The sequence below is a fragment of the Prionailurus bengalensis genome, chromosome A1 (assembly GCF_016509475.1).
Source record: "Prionailurus bengalensis isolate Pbe53 chromosome A1, Fcat_Pben_1.1_paternal_pri, whole genome shotgun sequence".
Lineage (NCBI taxonomy): Eukaryota > Metazoa > Chordata > Mammalia > Carnivora > Felidae > Prionailurus > Prionailurus bengalensis.
This window is the reverse complement of record NC_057343.1, coordinates 79145867-79168687: the sequence shown is the minus strand read 5'-3', so window position 1 is coordinate 79168687 and position 22821 is coordinate 79145867. Positions and strand designations below refer to the sequence as shown.

Below are 22821 nucleotides of genomic sequence, written 5' to 3'. Positions count from 1 at the left end.
ATAAATACCTTCTAATCACACTTGTCTGAAAAGATTATGATGGTTGAACATTCCTGTTACAATGTTCTTACAACATTATCGTTAGATAGTAAAGCTAATTCTCGCTAGAAAGAATTTTCTTCAAGCAAATCTTCCTCCCAGTTCAGGCTCCTTTCATCACTTCAGCCAGTTTCTGGCAACAGCTTACAGCACCAAGAAGGTGGCTGAACAGCCACTCTGTCACCTTCAGAGAGCTCTGACAGCACCAGTCCACCTTGACTGCCTGGAACCAAGTCTCTGGCTCCTCCTGTCCTCTTCCCTTGCCTCTCTAAGGTCCAGGCAACACTGGTTGCATAATTTGTGGGACCCAGTGCAAAAGGGAACAGTGAAGCCCCTTATTCAAAAATGGCTAAGAATTTCAAGATGGCGACAGCACAACATGAAACCAAGCACGGGCCCTGCGGAGCACAGCTCCCGTGTGACTGAGCGGACCATGTGCCCGTGAAGCCCTCGCTGAACTGCCAAACCTCTCAACCAGCCTGCCCCCAACCAGGTCCTCAAGTCCACACACTGCACTGCCTTCCAGCCAACTTCTGGTTCATTCCCTCACCTGGAAATGTCCACAGAACCTCAGTGGAAATCGATCTCTCTGGAAACACTGTCTCTCCTGCAGCCTTCTTTGGTGTAGAGAAACTTTTCTCCTATCAGGCCCTGAAAAGGCTTGGCCATTTTCTGAGCTTATTGATTTTTTTTTTTTTAAGTAAGCTTTACACCCAACATGGGGTTTGAAGTCATGACCTGAGATCAAGAATCGCATGCTCCACTGACTAAACCAGTCAGGCGCCCCTTAGCTGATTGATTCTTTTAGAATCATTGTCTGTTCACCTTAAAGTGCTTCTGTCTAAGATTCACTCTATCCTTACATACTACCCCTCTTCTCCCAACCGGGTCACTCTCCTCTTTCATCAAAGTTAGGGACTAAGATCACAGTCGTCCCCATGGTCTGAGGACATCAGCAACACTGGGTTACCCCCCTCTCTGAAAGCGTGAAGTGCCTTGACTCCAGGACCCCACAAACCTCCACCACGTTTTACTGGAGTTACCGCCCCTGGTTTACCGCCACCAAGACTGGCTCCACGCTAAGTCATAAGTCCTAACATCACAGCCCGTGATGACAAAAACATCGTGTTCTACCTCCTAAAGCATACTTAGAGAGCAACAAGGCAAATAAGTCTTCCTCCAAGACTGTTTATTGAGTTGGCCAGGATTAGTGACAGGGAACACTCTCCACACCAAGTCGGCAGTCCACAGCTTCTCGGCTTCTCGGTGATGCATGTTTCCACTCTTTGGAACTGTTTCTAAACAACGGTAACATTTCGCAAGGTTCAAACCCCATGCAACACGTATTCCTGATTCCACTGAAAAGACCCGAGAAATCATAGAAACCAAATAAACAAATACAGACAATTTTAAACGTAAGATGTTCTGCCTTCTCCCCACATCTTGTCATAAGGGATATCTTATGTATTTTAGTCCTTCTGGTTAGCTAAGGAGTATGTCTTGAACAACCCTGAAATCTATCACTCAGAAAATCGAAAGATTTCTCCAAACATTGAATTCACACATTCATCGTGCATACATGAAAGTTATCACTTGCAAGTTTTTGGCTGTTTTTTTTTTTTTAACATGAGTTGGATATACTGTGATATTAGCTTTCTCATTCTCGATGTCTATACATTTTCAGCACACACTTCCCTTTTTACTTCGCAGTGTTGATTTCAAAGCCGCTGGGGCAGAGGAGACAAGCAAAAAGTCACCGGGACAACATCTAATTTGATCCAGGTATCAGTTATTGAGTGGATATCATGTGCTGAGCACAAGTCTACTATTAAACAAAAAAATTATGTCTGAACTCTCTGGAAGGGGTGGGGGGAGGGGAAGCAATATGATTTATACAATCAATTTGTTTTCATCATTGCCCATTTTTCCTGTCTTATCTGTATGAGTTCTCAGCGATTCAAAACATTTCTACAACCAGACACAGATGGACAGAGACAGGGGCACACACGTATAGAGATTTCTATCAGTAGCAAAATGAATTTGAATCTGTTGCAATTTTTAAATTTTTTGAAATCTCTCTAGAACTTCCATATGGCCCTTTGTACTGAATACCAATCCCACCAGCCAGCCTCTCCAGCCAGTGCCTGGATCTGCACAAAATCACTTCGACTTATCTGCCACTATCTCACATTGAGGAACTGTACTCATTACATGCTCTTGACCATACCTCTCACCATTTTTGCTTTTCACGTGCAGATGGTCTCGGACTTAACCATGGTTCAACTTAATGATATTTAGACGTTACGGAGGTGTGAAAGAATTTTGAATTTGGATCATGTCCAGGGCTGGCGACACGCAGTTCACCCTCTTGTGATGCTGGGGCAGCAGACGCAGCCCCCACGCAGCCACGCCATCGTGAGCAGAGACAACCGAGATGCTGACAACCATTCTGCACCCAGGTAACCATTCTGTGCGTGTCATTTTCGGTAGAGAATTCAATAAATTACAGGAGGTAGTCAACATTAGGAAATGAGCTTTGCGTTCAATGAGTTTTGCCCAACTGTAGGCTAATGTCCATGTTCTGAGCACATTTAAGGCAGGCTAGACTCAGCTATAATGTTCAGTAGGTTAGATGTATCAAATGCATTTTGACTTAATGATATTTTCAACTTCCGTGGTTTATCCAGACATAACCCCATCGTAAGTCAAAGAAGATCTGTATCTTCTCCCTGGTAAATACTTGTACTGCAGATTACCTTGCCATACAGAAATGACCCAGAACATCTAGAGTTGAATTATGGTTATTATTATTGCCACCTGCCTTCCAAACACACATATCTTCCAGCCAATTGAACCAAACTCTAATTATAAAACCGGCTATTTCTAAAGAGATTCAGATGTACCATTGATGCATTTCCAGAAAATTTTAAATCCTAATCAAACTTTTATCCTTTTAAGTGAATGTAAACTCTGCCCCTTCGGCTGCAATATTGGTTTGCTTCACTTTGGATCACCAAGATTTTGTTAGGCAACACTCTATTCCAGGTACTGTGCTTGGAAATGTACATGTAATGTTTAATGACATAGTAACTACACTTGTTTAATGTAATTTAATTAAACATGTAATGTTTAATAACATAGTACCAGACAACCCACTTAAATGAGATTGAGGGTGTTCAGAGCATTCTATAGAGTCATGGTGGGGGCTACCAACAGCCTGAATAGAACTGGAATAGTACTCCAATATGGGGTACTCAGAACAGGATCTGAGTCTTGAAGGATTGTGGGGGGAAGTGGGCTGAGACATTAATCATAATCGATTAATTATTCACTGAAGATCTACCATACGCCCAGGGTGGTGCCATGCCAGAGTTGGTCTATGAACTAGATACTGTCCCCAGTCAATAGCCAAATTCAAGAGGGTAATGCAGTCAAAAGAGAAGTATGATGGGGAAGTCCAGTGAGCTGTGGGGCCATCTCAGAGAAGCACCCCAAAGTAGGAAACAGCATGAACAATCTGGAGGAGGAATGAAAATAGCTCTTTGGGGAATTACACATCATTTGGCATGGAAGGCCTTTCTGAGCAGGAGAGTTTCAAGCTGATACCTCAGGGAAAACCTTTCTGGGTGCAACATCCAAGTTCCAGTTGGGAAGGCTCTGTCCCAGTGCTCTCCATACTGATTGGCTGGGATTTTTCTCAGAGGGGCTCACAGATCAAAGGCATCTGAAAAGAATTCCTCACCCATCTGCCTTCACCCTGTCATGAAAGATTCTGATTCATTATAAATTGGGTTCTATTATTGCAGAAGCAAAACAAAACAACAAAACAAAAAACCTCGCTGGTAACTTTACTACCGAATTTTTTAGAATTTTTGAATGAACCAGTCCTGTGTGGTACATTTGCTCAAAAATGAAAACTCACTCCCTTCGGTTTCTGGTGACCTTCTGAGAAATGCCACAATGTGCACTTTTACCCCCTAAGCCATGCACGCAGGCACTCCAAATAAAAATATACTCGCAGTATAGATCAAGGTTGAGATTTTCATTCAAGATTCAGATGGATACTCTATTAATGATAAAAAATGCTGGACTCAGACTTTCCAGTTATGGATAACATGATTCTCACAGACAAAAGAAATGTTGGATTTTACCATGCAAAGTTGGGCCACACGTTTGACTTTTGGGGCACCCGGGTGGCTCAGTCGGTTAAACATCCGACTTTGGCTCAGGTCATGATTTCACTGCTCATGAGTTCAAGCCCCGCGTCGGGCTCTGTACTGACAGCTCAGAGCCTGGAGCCTGCTTCGGATTCTGTGTCTCCCTCTCTCTGCCCCTCCCCTGCTCACGCTCAGTCTCTCTCTGTCTCTCAAAAATAGGTAAAACATTTTTAAAAAATTGAATTAATTACATCCTTGGAAAAATTTAAAGGAGTCATGGTTTCCAGGCAACAGAAACTCTACTTCTAGCACTTTCTAGCATCGTCCTCAGACTGCAGAATGGTTGGGCTCTCCTCCTCAATGACATGATCACTTGGGTCCATCTTGCTCATTCAATCGCCTCTGCTTCCTGGTTTACCATCCTGTATCAATGTCCCCTGTTCCCCATCACCCAAGAAACTCCAGGGACAGTCCCTGGAGAGGGCACATTTTCTTCTGCTATGATTCATTTCTTGCCAGCACTTGGCCTTACAGCTTTCCCCTTATACCTTCCAGGAAAGCAAAGGAGGGTAGAGTAACCTGGTGGATGCCCAGACGCTCTGGAGTGGGTGGTCAGGGAAAGTGTAGACAACTTCCACATATCTATCCACCATGTTTGCTCTTTAATGCCTAAATCAGTTTTAAAATAAAATCTTCCTTGGGGCGCCTGGGTCTCAGCTGGTTAAGCGTCTGACTCTGGAATTTGGCTCAGGTCACAATCTCAGGGTTCATGAGATCGAGCCCTGCACCGGGCTCTGTGCTGACAGTGCAGAGCCTGCCTGAAATTCTCTCTCTCCCTCTCTCTCTCTGCACCACCCTCTCAAAATAAGTAAATAAACTTTAAAATAAAATGAAATCTTTCTTTAGACGTTTCCTCCACAGTCCTAATATACACATCACAACAAATACTCTGAGCACAAGAGCCCAGATAATATGCCCATTTCACAGATGGGAAAAATGAGTCTCCGTGAGCTTCAGCATCTCCTCAAATTTAATGAAAGGAATAAGTGTACATGAAGTTACATATGAGAGGAAAAGACCAACAACAGCTGGCCTGTGACTCTTTTCAAAATACACTGTTTTCTCCTCAATTTAAAAGATACTAAGATGTTGAAAAGCTGCTACTGTGGTTATTTTCTAATTACTACTGCTTCTCCCAGCTCCTGAAACTTGAAAGACGTGTATAGTGAAGTCCAATGAACAGCCAATTCAGACACCAGACTTTCTCGTAAGAGCAGGAAGTGATTAAAATTTAAGCTTCTAATAAAAACGCAGCCGTAACCACTTTGATTAATTTCTTCTATTATGTGAAAGATACATGCTGATTACTGTAAATGATCGAGCAATATGTAAAAAGACAGAGTAAAAATGAAAAGACTTTGTCTCCTTTCCCCAACCTGAGTCACTGTTAAAAATTTTTCTCTAGCCATCAAGATTTTCTCTGCTTTTGAAAAAGTTTCTCTCTTTCCCTCGTCTCATCTATCTACCTGACTGTACTAAATACACTACACTCTAACCTACTTTTGGTATTTACCAATATGTCGTGAACAGATTTCCGTATCTGCTGTGGCTCAGTATTTTTGATAGCTACCTGATGTCCACCATGCAAAGACCTGTCTTTATGTCAAACTAGAATCCACCAGGTCAAAGAAAGTATTGCCCATTTCTAACGTATTTCACTTAAGCTTCACTGGGGTCTGCTGCTGTCACATTAAAAGAATTTGGATTTCATACCCCATTCAAGACGGTTTGGTTATCATCACGAGCTCCTTCTCAAGAGCTCATTTATTAGCAGTCAGAACATAAACCCTGGACAGTATTTTAGCAAAACCTATGTGATTCTGTTTCCGAATCCATAAATACCATAATTTATTTTTTCAAGTTTATTTATTTATTTTGAGTGAGAGAGAGTATGAGCAGGGGAGGGGCAGAGAGAGAGGGAGAGAGAGAATCCCAAGCAGACTCTGAACCATCAGCACAGAGACCAATGTGGGAGTTGAATTCACAAACTCTGAGACCATGACCCTGAGCCGAAATCAGGAGTCAGACGTTTAAACGACTGAGCCACTCAGGAGTTAAATCTGAGTTTTCATCTATTTGCCCTCCCAAGACTAAATGCCTGGGGTGCAGATACAGTTACCTGCTGTCAATATTTCCCCCCTGTCTCTCACAGGAGTTGACACCTGCCATATGTTTGATACGTGAATTATTTAATGAAGGGCAGGTAAACAAGCTAATGGGAGGCATTGATTGAAAGTGTGAAAATTAGATAAAACTAAAGATTTTATATGATAAAATACACTAAAACCTTCTTTGCAAATATCTACCTGTAATCCAATGGCATTTGTTCATCTCCAACGTCAAAATTCTCCTGGCACTTCTGAGAGAAATGTACCGAAATCTACACTTGGAATGAGTTCACTCAGCGTTAACTAAGTTAAACGAACAAAACTCCGGAAATCTCAACAATCTCCGCAGCTTATTCTCGGTGGCCCACACAAACATATGCTGCCTTTTTTCCCCAAAGACGTTGATCTGAGCATCTATAATTAGAGCTTCGGTGCTGATAACACATCAGGCTTCCTAACACAGGATGCCCCCAAGGTGGGGCGAACAGCAGACAGGCTCAGTTGACATTTCAGATGCCTAAATTGCCTTTTTCAATACCTACGGCATGTTGAAACCCTGTAATTTTCTCCCTCTGGCAACCTGCAATTTTTCATTTGCTTTTATTTACTCGGGAACCCCAGCAAAAGGGGACTCAGCACCATGCCTGTAGCCGGTTAGCTGTCACCGGGCTTTCTCATGCGCACTCCTCCTGCGCCTGCCCTTTATCTGAGGCTCACAGCCCTGCCTCACGGTAGAGAAACGCTACATACGTGCACTGAGTGTGAAGTTGATGCACCATTTCCCTCTATCTTATCGCTTTAATCCTCTCCTTTCTTTTTTCCTTCTGATTCCACCATTTCTGAATCTTTATACTCTGTGACCTGGGCCTCAAATAACTAATTTCACATTAGCCAAAGAGATCCTCACGTCCTTGGAGCCCAGGCATGCATGCATGCATGCATTCGTTCATTCATGGATAATGGATTGAGTATTTCCTATACATCACACGCCAAGGACATGAAAGTATCTAAGACAGTCACAGGTTTTGAAAATTCAGGCTAGCAGAGAGAAAAGGCATATCATCCATTAATGAGAACCCATCGTGACAAGATCGCTAGAAGCCAGGATGGTGCGCTAGGAGATCTTCGATAAAAGGGTAATTAAGTCTGATCAGGAGGGTGGACAAAGATGTCAGAATGTTCTCCCCAGGCAGGCGTGGCCTCCTTATCTTTCTCTTTCACTGTTGTCTGGTTACCCGTATTCTGGGTCTTCTCCAATTGGTGTTTGTTTTTTCTCTCTCCCTCAGAAAACTAAACTCCATATGGGCACAGAATGTGTTCTGAACCTTCGCACCCCTAATACCTATCACAGCATCAGTTATTAATTAAGTAGTTAAGGCATCAACTTTCCTACTCAACAAACCTGCTGAGCGTCGTCTGCATGCTGGGCACCCCCCAGGCCCGGCAGATAAAATAGGCTGAGGAGAATATGCCCAGTGCCTGCTCTCAGGGAGCACACAGTCTAATAAACAGAACATGATCGTCGGGTCCGTAGTCTGTTTGGTGGCACCAGAAAGAAACCAGCAGCCAGCTGAAAGTCAAGTTGGTCGTGGAGTCATGACGGCAGGCTGCTACATCCTCCAGGGCAAGCCAGGGGAGCCTGTTGTGTTAGAGGACTTCTGAATAGAGACCCAAGCAAATGAAGGCATGGGCTGCGTGGACACCTGTGGAGCAATGTTCCAGGTGGAAAGGACTGGGGCGGGGAGCACCTGTGAACATGGTGGGCACACCAAGGAGCCACGAGAACAAGAGGGGAGTAGCTGGGGTGGGGCCACAGCGAGGGCAGGTCACGGGATGGCTCTACATAGGACTTTGGGTTTTTCTTGGAGCAGGAAGGAAAGCGTCTGGGATATTCGGATGGATGAGTGACACTGATTGGGCTTCTGCGTGGGAACGGACTTCAGGGTAGGCGAGGAGGGTTGGGGAGAGGAGAGATGATGCTCCCTACCCAGGGAAGGGATGATGGTTTAAGAGAGGGTGGCCGTGGTCCGGGGGAAGGGAGACAATGGCATCTGGCTGTGTGTCAGATGTCCAGAAAGCAACCGCTGATTTGCCGAAGGCTAGGATGCACTTTCATGGGCTCGTTACCCTCAAGTGCATAACATATATAAAGAAGTGGCTATTTCTTTCTCTCTCTCACAAAGACACACACTCAGTAATAATGCATTCTTGGCAATATTAACAATGCATTGACGTGATTTGTTCGCAGAACAGGTCTTCCAGCACTCGGATTAGAATAATGGTGTGTTCTCTGAAAACTTAAATGAACAGCTTGCAGGTGTTATTGGAAAACACATGACAAGAATGTTGTATTTGTCCTCAGAGGCCAGAGGGGAAGCTCTGTACTGTCTGCTACTATGTGACCCTGGCCAAAGTGTTTCATTCTCCTGTTTTCTCATTCCAACTAGGAAGGTAATAGAGGCATATTCCCAACCACACTGAGAATGAAAAATTAATTCATATGAAAATGCACCATAAATGATACAATATAATGTATATGTTGACCAATATCTAACATATCAGAGGCACGTCGTGGCTTAAAAGTTATTTTCGTATCTATTTGATCATCACGACGCACGCAGCGGTAGGTACACATCACAACAAACACTCTGAGCACAAGAGCCCAGATAATATGCCCATTTCACAGATGGGAAAAATGAGTCTCCATGACTTCAGCATCTCCTCAAATTTAATAAAAGGAGTAAGTGTACATGAAGTTAGATAGGAGAGGAAAAGACCAGAAGCATCTGGCCTGGGATCTAATCCTCTCCCGATCATCTTTTGATGTGGGACATAGAGACAGGGGTAGACACTCCCGAGGAAAGAGCGTAGAGCCTGGCCTGGTCTCTTTTGAACATGCTGATCACTGCACCTCCTGGTAGAGAGATAATCGTATCGGCCAAGGGGAGGATGCTTGTCTACAGAAAGCTGTTAGCAGCACGTCCCTGGCCTAGGATTATCATCACCATCAGACCCGGGACCCAGGGATTAATGAGGCAGGGCCCCACAGAAACATCACACAAGCCACGTAATGATCTGAGTATAAAATGGAGAGATTTCAAGACCAAAACACTGCAGAGAAGGAAAAAGTAATCTAGACATCTGTCTCAACCAACGCTGGAGAGAAACAGTTTACATTTCTTCTACAGACTGTCACCTATCAACAGTCTGAGTTATTTTTCCATGCTGCTGAGTGCATAAGAGGACTGTCTGTATCCCAGATATCCTGAGTCTTCTGTGGGTACAAGTTTCTCTTCTATGCACCGGTTCTCAACCTAGGCTGTAAATTAGAATCAGCCGGGGGAGCCCAGAATGGCTACATCCCAGAAAAATTAAGTCAGAATCTCCAGGCATGGGGCTACGGTTGGGAGGCGGGTGTCGGTCTTTTACAGCTCCTGCGTGATTCTAACGTGCAGTCAAGGCTGAGAACCCGTGCCGAGTCCTGAAGCTTCTGGCTGTTTGATGTATCACCTTCTTTCACATAGTTCACAGTACCGTGAAGAAATACAGCTGATCTCTGACCTTGGTAGATGATCCTACGTGAGGTTTTTCACATTATGTCAATTTTGATATTTTCCAAAATGAAGTCTTGAAGACCAGTGAATTGAAACCTTTCACGTAATTTTGACCCGAATCAGTAACAATTTCTTGCACAGGAACCTAATATTCTTGTGTTCATGCAATTATTTATTTGTTGATTGACTTATTCACTGCTTGGTCCCCCAAAGAATGTAGGTAAGCTTTATTCACATTTATGTGAACCTGGTCGCCAGCAGAGTATTGAGAAAGTTCACGGCAGCAATAAAGGCAACTTGTAGAGCAAGAGAATGATTGCCTAGGAGTCTCCAATGGATACAATACCATCTACTTCTTTTTCTACAGCATCTTCTTGAGGGCAGGAGTTCTGACTCCATGTATCAAAGATTAATTACAAACGTCAGTGCAGAAGTAAACACTGCAGGTCAATATCTGAGCCTGATCATTTGGAAACATCATGTGTTGACCAGCCTCTGGCACGTGTACATTTGGCAACTGAGCTTGGAACCCAGGAGTGATTCTCCCCCCTGCATCCCCCCAGGCCTGCCCAGGGCATACGGTTCTCACCAGATGGAGCAGGGACCCTCCTGAGGAAACGGGGGTGTGCGGATCCGCGCCCTCCTTCAGGAGCCGGAGCGCTGCAGGACGGAAAGAGGAGAAGGCGGTTAGAGCACGTCTTTTATCCACCCCGTGAATACAAAACCTGTAGCGGTTCATTCAGCTCTAAACTGCAAACAGCCACAAAAGCGAAAGAAGACACACTGATCGCCATCTGACCTCAACTTCGTGTATGTAGGGCTGAGGGCATCTATCTGCACATTCAAACTTAATCCTCTATTTGTCCATATAATTTCCTATCACAGCTGTGGAAATTATTCAGAAAAAGGAACACTTTTTTTAAAAAAAAATTGTATTTACTTCAATTCAAGTTAGTCAACATACAGAGTAGTCTTGGTTTCAGGAGCAGAACCCCGTGATTCATCACTTCCATACGACACCCAGGGCTCATGCCAACAGGTGCCCTCCTCAGGGCCCGTCACCCATCTAGCCCACCCCCACCCCTTCCAGCAACCCTCAGTTTGTTCTCTGTGTTTAAGAGTCTCTTATGGTTTGCCTCCTTCTCTGTTTTTATCTTATTTTTCCTTCCCTTCCCCTACATTCATCTGTTGTGTTGCTTGAATTCCACATATGAGTGAAATCACGTGATATTTATCTTTCTCTGACTGACATTTCATTCAGCACAATACATTCGAGTTCCATCCATGTTGTTGCAAATGGCAAGATTTCATTCTTTTCGATCGCCGAGTAATACTCCATTGCATATATATACCACATCTTCTTTATGTATTCACCAGGGGATAGACATCTGGGCTCTTTCCGTACTTTGGCTATTGTTGATAGTGCTGCTATGAACATTGGGGTACATGTGCCTCTTTGAATCAACACTCCTGTATCCTTTGGATAAATACCTAGTAGTGCAACTGCTGGGTCATACGGTAGTTTTATTTTTAATTTTTTGAGGAACCTCCATACTGTTTTCCAGAAAGAGGAAAACACTTTTGCATTTTATTGTTTCAAAGTGTCCAGTCTGGATACCCTCTGTAGGGCCAAATAATAAAAAGAAATTACTTCACTAGGCTCATGTAGGCACTGGTTCAGTTAACTTTATTTTTTAATCTCCTTAGGACCCATTGGTTTAAAACAAAGCTTATACTTTGCATGTTAAACCTCCTTTCATGTGACAGTAGTGTACCCATCATTCCAAGAAGCACTATGGGACAAGGCCATTTCTATCTAAATTACTAATGCCGGGGGTGCCTGGGTGGCTCAGTCAGTTAAGCGTCTGGCTTCGGCTCAGGTCATGATCTTGTGGTCTGTGGGTTCGAGCCCCACGTCGGGCTCTGTGCTGACAGCTCGGAGCCTGGAGCCTGCTTTGGATTCTGTGTCTCCCTCTCTCTCTGCCTCTCCCCTGCTCGCACTCTGTTTGTCTCTCTCTCAAAAATAAAACATTAAAAAAATTAAAAAAGAATAATGCCAAATAGGTCAAAACATATACCAATTATCACACTAAATGCACAGTTGGAAGGTGACCTGTGTTTCCACTTAACAGCAAAGGTGAATTCATTAGTACAAGGAACGCCCCGGGGAATAAAGAGACCTCTGCTTTTTCCACTGGCTCCAGGGCCAGCCTCGCAGAAAGGTTCATCAGCTCCCCAAAGCACTCTCATGGTTTCCACAGTTAACAGCAGTATCACAGTCTCAATAAAAAGCCGTTAGTGCATTTTCCACAAAAACTATAATTAAAGCAACAGTGACTCTTTTTTTCTATTGTAACATAGAACTGAATGAAATGGCTCAGATTCAAACTCATGCCTCACTGAACACACTCTCTTTCCATGAAGGTTCTTGGCAGTCTGGAGTGCTACCTGCATGTACCTTCTTTGCTATGGCACCCCAATTCTTTTATGTGTTCCAATCCCCAGTGTGTCCCCATCTTCCCCAAAGCGGACTGCACGTCAGAAGGGGCACCACGGGTCCTGGCGGACACGGTTACTCCAGCAGTCCCCTCTCCAGAAAGGCCATCCCTTTGATGGCATGTGCACTGGAGGTGAACAGGGAAGCAGAACAGCCTGTCCAAAATGAGGGTAAGGTGGTGACAGCAGAGGCCATCCACACCCAGCCCCGCGTGCCCTCCAGACAGCCCTTCCTGAAATCAGAGTGCCTTTGTCCAAATGTCTCTTCCCAGGGAACTCAGACACATTCCTGTGCTCAGTCCACAGCAGTCACATGTGGCTTCTTGGATCTGTACCTGTTCACGCCCGTCTGCACCCTGAGAGCATCCTTAGTAGGAGAGCATCCACACCTGTTCATCTTCCAAATGGCTTCCTCTTGGGATGCTCTTTCTCCAGTGAAGAATTTAATTCTCCTCGTAAGACAAATTCTCCAAATGTGGGTAGTTTGTTACAACACAACTTGCCCAAGATGGCTGTCTCATGGGATCGAGAGTAACCTGACAGCACGTGGGGCATCCATTTACTTCCTTGGGCATCCTGCCCCTTGGCCATCAGGACAACATCTAGGAAGGCATTGCCTTTCCTGTCCTCTCTGTATTTCTAGGAGCGGTCCCGCATGGCACAACAGATGCCCTTTTGCCCCCCTGTTCCTGGCTCTCTCTGTGCACACGAATTGCAAACGGACACACTTTCTGTTCCCTCACATCTTCTTACCCTTAATTTTTAAGTATTTTTAAATGTTAATTTATTTACTTTTGAGAAAGAGAGAGAGAATGAATGAATGAATGAATGAATGAATGAATGGATGAATAGGGGAGAGGCAGAGAGAGAGGATCCCCAGCAGGCTCTGTTCTGTACCATCAGCGCAGAGCCTGATGTTCCTTGAACTCAGGAATCGTGAGATCATGACCTGAGCCGAAATCAAGGGTCAGACACTTAACCGACGGAGCCACCCCAGCGCCCCTTCTTACCCTTAATTTTGAAAAGTCCATTGCCGACAACAGAACGTGAATTCAACATGTGTATCAATGCTTTCCTCAGAAGATGAATAGCACTTTTCCCCGAATGTTTATTTTTTTAACAAATGTACGTATTCATCTTGAACTAACTAATATCTATAGAGTGCTTTTACAGCTTCTACAGCCAAGCTCTTGAACTACAAATACAGTAGGAGGCAGATTATATCACTTATGACATGTGTAAAACGCCATCAGATTTCTTGAATCGAATCCACCTTGCACATGTGTAGTGAGTTACACATAATAGGAGCCGGTGACACCCTGGCCTTGGGGTTCCACAGACTTGGCTCTGGGGCCTGGCCCCAATGGGAGAGCGACTGAATCCTCTGTCCCTCCGTGTCCTGTCAGATCAAAATAACGGACAGTCACTGGACTGAGGTCATGGGGGCCCTGAGAGAACGGAAAGAGGACAACAGTACCGCATATTCATTGTGCCCCCGGCACTGGGTACCGATCTCCAAAGGATTCCTATTAGTATAATTATTCTAAGTCACAAAACCCCATAATAACAGACTTTAGAATCCATAACTGAAGGTTTGTTCTCAATTTTCTCAAAACCTTCTGATTTTTAAACGTCGAATGTAAGCGTAGGACATAAAGAACCCCAGTCTTGCAGCATTCACCCGGAGGATGCGTGTGTGATGTGCCAACCCTGAAAGGGGTGAAAAGGATAAGGCAGGAGACCCTACAGGATTCGGACACCAGTTTGTGGGCAACAAAGTAGATGACAGGGTTTCAAGCAAAGGATTTGAAAAGATTCATGAGCTAAGCATAATATGGGCTGAATGTGTGTGTGCTTCCCGAATTCCTGTGTTGAAGCCTCAGCCCCCAAGGTGACCAGATCAGGAAGGGGGCTGCCGGGGGCTGATGAGATGGGAATGAGGGAGGTAATGAGGACCGAGACCTCCTGGTGGGATTAGTGCCTTTATTCGGGTACCAAGAGACCACAGCTCACCCTCTCTGTCCTGTGGGGACACAGTGAGAAGGAGGCCATCCATAAACGAGGAAGCTGCCCTCAGCAGCGGCCATGTCTGCTGGCACCTTGATCTTGGACTTTCTGGCCTCCAGAACCGCGAGGAATAAGTGTCTGTTGTTTAAGGCCCTGGTCTACAGCATGTCTGTTACAGCGGCTGCTGGAGGGCGACACAAAGGCCTGAAGGGGTCTCTTGCTCCCACCCTCTGTGTAAGTACTGAATGCAGGGTGCCTAAGTGGCTCAGTTGGTTAAGCATTCTACTTCGGCTCAGGTCATGATCTCATGGTTCATGAGTTCAAGCCCCACATCGGGCTCTGTGCTGTCAGCGCAGGGCCAGCTTCAGATCCTGTGACCCACCCCCCTCCCGCCCCACTCACACTCACACTTTCTCTCTCGCTCCCTCTCTCTCTCAAAAATAACCATTTAAAAAATAGATGAATTCTGAAAGCAGATTCACGATCAGGCAGTGGGGTGGCAGTCACAGCAGTGAGCGTGCACAGCTTTGTTGTGGAAGATAGAGAACACACTAGGCAGGCGGGGACACAGCGGGAGTCTGAGCTACATGGCATGGGGGGGGGGTCTATGGAGCACTGACACCACAACCAGGGAGAGCAGTCTGTAGGGTGCAGAACATGGATGAGTAATCAAGAAGCAGGGGGAGCCGCACCGGCGTACTGGGATGGATGGGGATGGAGATCTGGGTGGATGCAGGGATGGAGGGAGGGAGGGAGGGAGGCAGGGAGGAATGGGTGGGTGGAGGGAGGGATGGATGGATGGATGAATGGATGGATGGATGGATGCAGGGATGCAGGGATGGATGGATGAAGGGAGGGAAGGATGGATAGAGTGATGGAGGGAGGGATGGATGGAGGGAAGGAGGGATGGAAAGCTGGACAGACAGATATGCCTTTACGTGTTTACTACACATTTTACTGATACAAAGGCTGTGTAACCCACAACTTAGAAATAATTAAATATACAACGCTGAATGTTGTAAATGCCATATAGCCAATTGGTCTCACAGAATAATTTTGATGCTTTTTGTTGAACTGTTATATCCACAGCCAGTCTGTGGCTATAATTAGTGCATATGACCTTGACATTTGGGTAGATATTCTCACTGACACGGGTGAGTAGAGCTGGGGGTGGGGGGTGGGGTGTAAAGCTATGGCTGGCAGGCCAAATCCAGCTGTAGATTTTGTAAGACTTTGAATTAAAAATGATTTTTACATTTTCAAGGCATACATAAGAAAAGAAATAAAAAATTAAAAAAAACAACCAAAAAATCAAAGAAGACTGGGCAACATAGACTTTATGTGACCTATAAAGTCTGACATATTTTCTATCTGGCCCTTTCCAGAAAGTTCACTGACTCCCCTGAAGTATGTCAGATATCACTCACTTATCAAGGACCTGAGAAACATCTGTGGAAGTAAGACCAGGGTTTTTAGACAATGTATCATATTTTGTCACATTTTTGGTGCTGACATAACACATTTATTTTTAATTTTTTAATTTTTATTTTTGAGAGACACAGAGATAGAGCATGAGCAGTAGATGGGCAGAGAGAGAGGGAGACACAGAATCCAAAGCAGGCTCCAGGCTCTGAGCTGTCAGCACAGAGCCCAACGCGGGGCTCAAACTCAGGAATCATGAGATCATGACCTGAGCCGAAGTCGGACGCTTAACTGACTGAGCCACCTGGGTGCCCCTGACATAATGTATTTGTAAGTGTAGCCCTGAATGAACACATCCTCCAAAACTTCTTAATTCTAGACGATCAGTAAGACAGTAAATGACGCCGACTTTCGTGGTGTAATTCTCTCATCTCAGGCCCCCAACAAGATGTCACCGAACCCAGGGTTGGAAAAAGATGTGACACATGAGACAGCACATGATTGGGGGGCACTTCCAGCACTCACCGCAAGACACAAACGTGACTTCAAGGGCCTAAGTGAACTAGTTAGGAAGTGATGAGTGTTGCGTATTACCCTTGGTTTTATTACCATCTACCTAACTGTAAGTTTGTATGCTTTCACTTTCTATAGGCTTTGTTTCCCTGCTGTACAACCAACTGGCAAATTCCTGAAAATTTAACAGTGGGCTCTCAGGGGCTAGGAAGGTAAACTCAGCCCACCACGGGGTGGGGGAAGCCCGAGGTCAAGAAGGAGGGGGGCCAAGAAGGTCCAGGATGAGGCAGGCACAACACCCACGAGATCCAGAACTTTGTGCCACAGTGACAGACAAGGAAGTCCCACCCCTCTCGTTTGGGCCACACATCAGCCTACGGAGAAAAGAGGTGGGGACCATTTGAGCATGGTTTTTCTCCCTGCATAGAATTTGAGCTATTGTCCCAAAGGGCTGATTTACAGCCCTGAATTCAAACCACGGACTGCACGCTAAGCGGGTTGCCCGTGGAGACCAAGGTGGGGACTCAGCTATTGACAAAATAAACATGTTTTCATATAAACACACACACACAAATGGTAGAGTGAGCTAAATTCTAGGTCTCTGCGAAGGGTTAAAACCAGACATTGTAAAGAACTTAGATGCTAAGACATAATGAAGAAAATGCCACGTGCATCCTGATTATTTCATCACAAAGAATTTCAAAAGAGGAGAGGGTCCATGTTTCCAATGCCAACATAGCGGAGCACTTTTCTAAGTACTTGGGGTCTGACAGGCCAAGAGCAGCAGCAGGATAGAGAAATTCCAAAACCAAGACACGAGTCAAAATCCATTTTCAGGCCCTCCAATTACTCCTTTTGGGTAAACCTACCAAATGTAGGTTAAAATACTTTCTCCCAAAAGGTACACGTTCACGGCAGCCTCGTAATAACGAGACTCCAATCGCCAGTCGAGTGAAATGGCAGTGTCTTTCTGTGACAATAAAATCCGCAGGAAAACAGCCTGAGGAAAAACAGCCATCTGGGGACCAAACAGAATAATGAAGCTGAGGCTTCCTTTTATAGTGTCGCCGCTTGGAACTGATTCAGCATTTATTGTATATTTGTGGCTTCGTCATCAAGCTGCCACAGAGCTCCGCCGAGATGTCTGTGTGCGGGGCATGATTTGATATTTAAAAAGACACATTCGGTCTTTAAATCTTCAGCCATAGGGGTAAAAAAATGGATGAAAAGACATCATAAAATTTTGCTAAGGAGCTTTACTTGAATATGCATAGGCTGTCCCCACTCCACGTCCCCACCATCACCAACAATCCCCAAACCCAAGAGTTCAGCTGGTAATTAGCACTTGTTCCGAGTCTCCAGCTATTACTGTGACTTATCTGGGTGGATGCCACACAGCACATTTAGGATGGTTACTGGACAGCAACTGGGGACAGTAACTGCTTTGGGGATCCTGTGAACTGATATGGATACCTCACTACAGCAGCAATCAATGCTCGTGTGATTTTCATGATGAGAGCGGGTCTACACTCACAAAGATTTTATGTGTAAAATCAATGCCTGGGTGGCTCAGTGGGTTGAGCGTCTGACTTCGGCTCAGGTCATGATCTCACAGTTCGTGGGTTCAAGGCCCACGTCAGGCTCTGTGGTGACAGCTAGGAGCCTGGAGCCTGCTTCTGATTCTGTGTCTCCCTATCTCTCTGCCCCTCCCCTGCTCGTGCTCTGTCTCTGTCTTTCAAAAATAAATACCATTTAATTTTTTTTTTTAATCAACAGAGGGAAGGATACATGAAACACACCATAATCTGGGGTTCCAGTTGGAAGTCCGGTGAAGGCATTTTCTAGAGAGAGGAAAAGACAACTCTTAGGTGATAAAATGTCAGCAAGTGGAAGGCTTGGTTGGGGGGGTGGGGAGGTGTACAGGAGTTTTTGATTTATTTGCTCAACTCTTCTGCGAGTTTAATTTAATTTCTAAATAAAAAGTTACAAAGAACGACCACAAAAAATCAAGGCAGGGTCCTTTTGCCCCTGAAAGGATGGTAGAAACATCAATTTAAGACTTCCAAAAAGGTTGGGGAGCCTGGATGGCTCCATTGGTTCAGCGTCGGACATCGGCTCAGGTCGTCATCTCGCGGTCTGTGAGTTCGAGCCCCGCATCGGGCTCTGTGCTGATGGCTCGGAGCCTGGAACCTGCTTTGGATTCTGTGTCTCCCTCTCTGTCTCTGCCCCTCCCCCGCTCATGCTCTGTCTGTCCCTGTCTCAAAAATAAATAAACATTAAAAAAATTTAAAAAATAAATTTTAAAGATTTCCAAAAAGGTAGATGTGAGAATTTCCGTAACAATGGATAGTCTTCTAAGAAATGCTTTAAAAGGTTTATCTTATCAATATGTCAACAAGGAAGGGAAGCAGAAAGCAGGAACATAGAGATTAGGTTATTAACACCACAGGCATGTGTACTTGCACAGCAGGAAGGATTCCCCGCCCTAAGTAGAACTCAAATTTTAGGATGTCTAACAATGACTTTTTTTTTTTTTTATAGATTTTTCCAGTTCAGTGATTCTCAACCTACTTTTCATTATCACTTCTTCTCTGTCAACGTCTACCATGAAATTGTAGTACCACAGGCATTCTGTCCATCTGTTCAGGTGCTGTGACCTCTGGAGGGCAATAGCCCACTGGTAAAGTTAACACTTTTCTCCCCCCAGAAAGACTTAGGGCCATGTCTCCCCAACCCTTCAGAATCACGCCCTAGTCCTACGTCCAGATACTGATTCAGGCATCCAGGGATGGGATCCAAAACTCTGCATTTCAAACACACACTCCAGGAGATTCTGGTGCAGATGGCCACCTAAATTCACTTTGAGACAAAGTGCTAGGATTTTATAATCTTGGAAAATTACCTCCAAACACCTTACTTGGAGCAAGAGAATTCATGGCAATGTTAAGAACTCACGGCAGATCCTTTCCCATTAATCGGTCATTGAGAACGTGGCCCCTGGCACTGCTTGAACCACGGGAACCGTCAGAACACACTATTTATTCTCAATAAATGAATACTTAGCCAAACCTGTCTGAGCGGAATCTTGGTTTAGGGGGCGATCTGAGAGGTCAAGGTCCGAGTCAATGGGGAGGCCTCAGGTGGTGCTGGAGTCCAAGTCTGGGGCAATGATGCTCAACCCTCATTATGCTTAGAACGTCTCCCAGAACTTAAAAATAAATTAATCCCCCGGTTCTGTCACCAGATTCTTAAAATCAGGAAGTGCCCAATTATGTATATGTTTTTAAGGTCAAAGTACCTTGATGATTATGATACTGGGAAGGGTGGGAAGCAGTGGAAATCAGCATCCAAAGGGCTGGCTGGCCTATTTGCACCCAGCCCACAGCAATCTGAAGAGGGTCTAGCAGGTTCTGAAGCTCGCCTTGAGGACTTGCTTGGGTTCTATATTGAGGGCAGGTGCTCAGTCACACATTAAGTGGTTGCTTCTGATTTGGATCAGGTCTACCTATGATAGAAGATAGGATCCAGTAGGCAGAGAGGGAAAGATTAGGACCTGAGGTCCCTGGGTGGGGAAAAACACCTATTTGGGAACAATGCTGGGGGTGTGTGACCACAGCAAACCCCCACAGGCTTAAGGTTCCTCTTAACAATGGAACAGACCCCACCTACTCCCCCTCGGGGTTCCCTCGGGAATTTGATGAAAGACATACTTATGGCCAGAGACCACCCCTCCTACAATGGAAAGGAGCCCATCAGGAATGGACAACCCAGCACCTAGAGCGATCCAGCCAGTAAGCGTAGAGCCTGAAAAGGACCAAGGGGGAAGGGATGGCAGAGGGGGAGGGCTGACCAGAACCTTATAAAGCAAGGACCCTCCCCTACAGTCCTCGGCGTTCACTTTCCAATGTCCCCTCTCAGGAAAGAGAGCTTTGCTACTACTCTTCCCTTCTGATCTTACACTTTTAATAAACTTCTGCCCGATGCTCATTCTGTGTCCCCCTCTTCCTTCTTCAAAGGGGCGAGACAACGAACCCCGGGTATTGTGGTGAAAAATCCTGCAACAACCCGCATCAACAGGACATTCAAGAATGCCACCAGCCACTCTCCTGGAAGCGGAGACCCAGGTGGTCAGGGACGAGTTCGGGTTCTAGGCTTAGCAAGAGAACTACAGACAAATCAATCACGTGCACTGAGGACCACCTTAGTCATACTGACCTACTGAGCTTCTGGTAATTAAGGCTAATTTCGTATTACTTTGCAATGAGTTTTTGCTGTTGTTGTTTTTTCCTTTTTGTTTTTGTTTTACTTTGCAATTAGTTTAAGAGTTCTGCTTTCCTACTAAACTTGGTCAAAACTGGATCTGATTAAAATCTGGAAGTTGTGAGACTGAGATCCAAGATCACCATGGCCAGGCTGATTCAAAGCCCCACCTAACCTGCTTGTGCAGCTGTGACTAATGCAACAAATGTCCAGTGCGTGTCTTTTATGCGCTAAGCACTGTTTCAGGAGTTGGAGGTATAGCAGAGAGAAAAAATAGAACAAATCCTGCTTTCATACAGTTTATAATGTTGTGGGCAACAACACATGAAGACAGAAGGCAAACAAGCAATTATTGTATATTAGAAGGATCTGTAGTTCTCGAACACTGGCTGGATATGGTGACTCTTTTTGGAAAATGATTTGCCATTTCTCTCTTCAAATGTTGCTTGTAACCCCTTTCCTCCCTTCCCCACCTTCAAGGTCATCACTGTCAAGGAGCTGAAAAAAGTATTAAAAAAAAAAAGGCTTCTATCAAATTCACCTGTTCTGTAGAATTTCAACATATATTACTGTGCTTGTATGCTTGGCAGGAATGAGGAGTGGCCTCTGTACCTAAACCAATCCTAAATCATTACCTCTCTGAATATTCCAGAACAGACCCATAGTGACGGTTTTACAACCACACACAGTTAACTGCACCCTATTTGTTCAGACTGCGATGGAGGTATAGTAAATCCAGAATGTACACAATATAAATACATGCTTTGCTTTTTATTTTTTCTCTATAATCCTCTGTCAATTTACAACACATAACTTCAAAATGGGCTTTATAGTTCAAATTTTAGCAGTAGCCTTAGCTTAAAAAAAAAAAGGATTCATTTTCCAAAAATGGTAAAACAAATGACGTACATAATTGACATTGCTACTAATCTAGAATTCTCTTTACATCTTATGGTAAAAAATGGTAAAAAAAAAAATGGTAAAAACATGAGGTACACAATTGACGTTGCTACTAATCTAGAATTCTCTTTACTTCTTAGGGCAGTAAAAAAAAAAACAGAAACAATAATATAAACAACATCCTTCAAAGTTACTAAAATGTGATTTACTTGAAATGAAAAGCAAAACAAATATTTACCCTCTTTTAAAAGTAAGGTAAAGGGGAATGGTGGGGGGGGGGCGAGCAAAATAGGGGAAGGGCAGTAAGACTACCGTCCCCTGAGGAGCCCTGGAGTAACACACAGAATTGTTGCATCATTACATTGCATACCTGAAGCTAATATCACATTGTATGTTACTTTTACTTGAATAAAAACAAATCATGACAAGCCAGTTTCAAAAAACTAAATCTTAAAAAAAAAAGAAAAAAAAATAAGGCAAAGGGAAGAGAAATATCTGAGTATTTATGCCACTGACCACGACCTAAAGATAAACTCAGGGGCGCCTGGGTGGCGCAGTCGGTTAAGCGTCCGACTTCAGCCAGGTCACGATCTCACGGTCCGTGAGTTCGAGCCCCGCATCAGGCTCTGGGCTGATGGCTCAGAGCCTGGAGCCTGTTTCTGATTCTGTGTCTCCCTCTCTCTCTGCTCCTCCCCCATTCATGCTCTGTCTCTCTCTGTCCCAAAAATAAATAAACGTTGAAAAAAAATATTATAAAAAATAAAAATAAAAAAAAAATAAAGATAAACTCAGACAGAAGAGAGAGGTAGAAAGCATCCTAGGCTAATCCTTGATTTATTGGTAGTTGGGTAGATGTAGTCTTTTATTCTTTCTTATTTCCCCTCCAGTCTTCCTCACCAGGTAACTGACAGACATAACACTGAGTGCAGGGTATTTTGTGAATTCCAAGGGTCTCACAGATATTCTTGAGTTTTAAACTCATTTTAAAAGTGAAATTTCAGGGCACCTGGGTGGCTCAGTCGGTTAAGCCTCCGACTTCGGCTCAGGTCATGATCTCATGGTCCGTGAGTTCGAGCCCCGCATTGGGCTCTGTGCTGATAGCTCAGAGCGTGGAGCCTGCTTCGGATTCTGTGTCTCCCTCTCTCTCTGCCCCTCCCCCATTCATGCTCTGTCTCTCTCTGTCTCAAAAATAAATAAACCTTAAAAAAAATTTTTTAAAAAAGTGAAATTTCAGGGGCGCCTGGGTGGCTCAGTCGGTTGGGCGTCCGACTTCAGCCAGGTCACGATCTCGCGGTCCATGAGTTC

The 22821-nt window shown here is 44.6% G+C and overlaps 1 protein-coding gene across 1 annotated transcript in view; it reads right to left on the bottom strand.

Moving 5' to 3' along the window:
- MYO16 (myosin XVI) overlaps positions 1 to 22821 on the bottom strand; it is a 609750-nt gene that overhangs the window by 403210 nt on the left and 183719 nt on the right. The window contains 1 exon segment of the mRNA XM_043582911.1: positions 10508 to 10578. Coding sequence (XP_043438846.1) covers positions 10508 to 10578 — 71 coding nt within the window.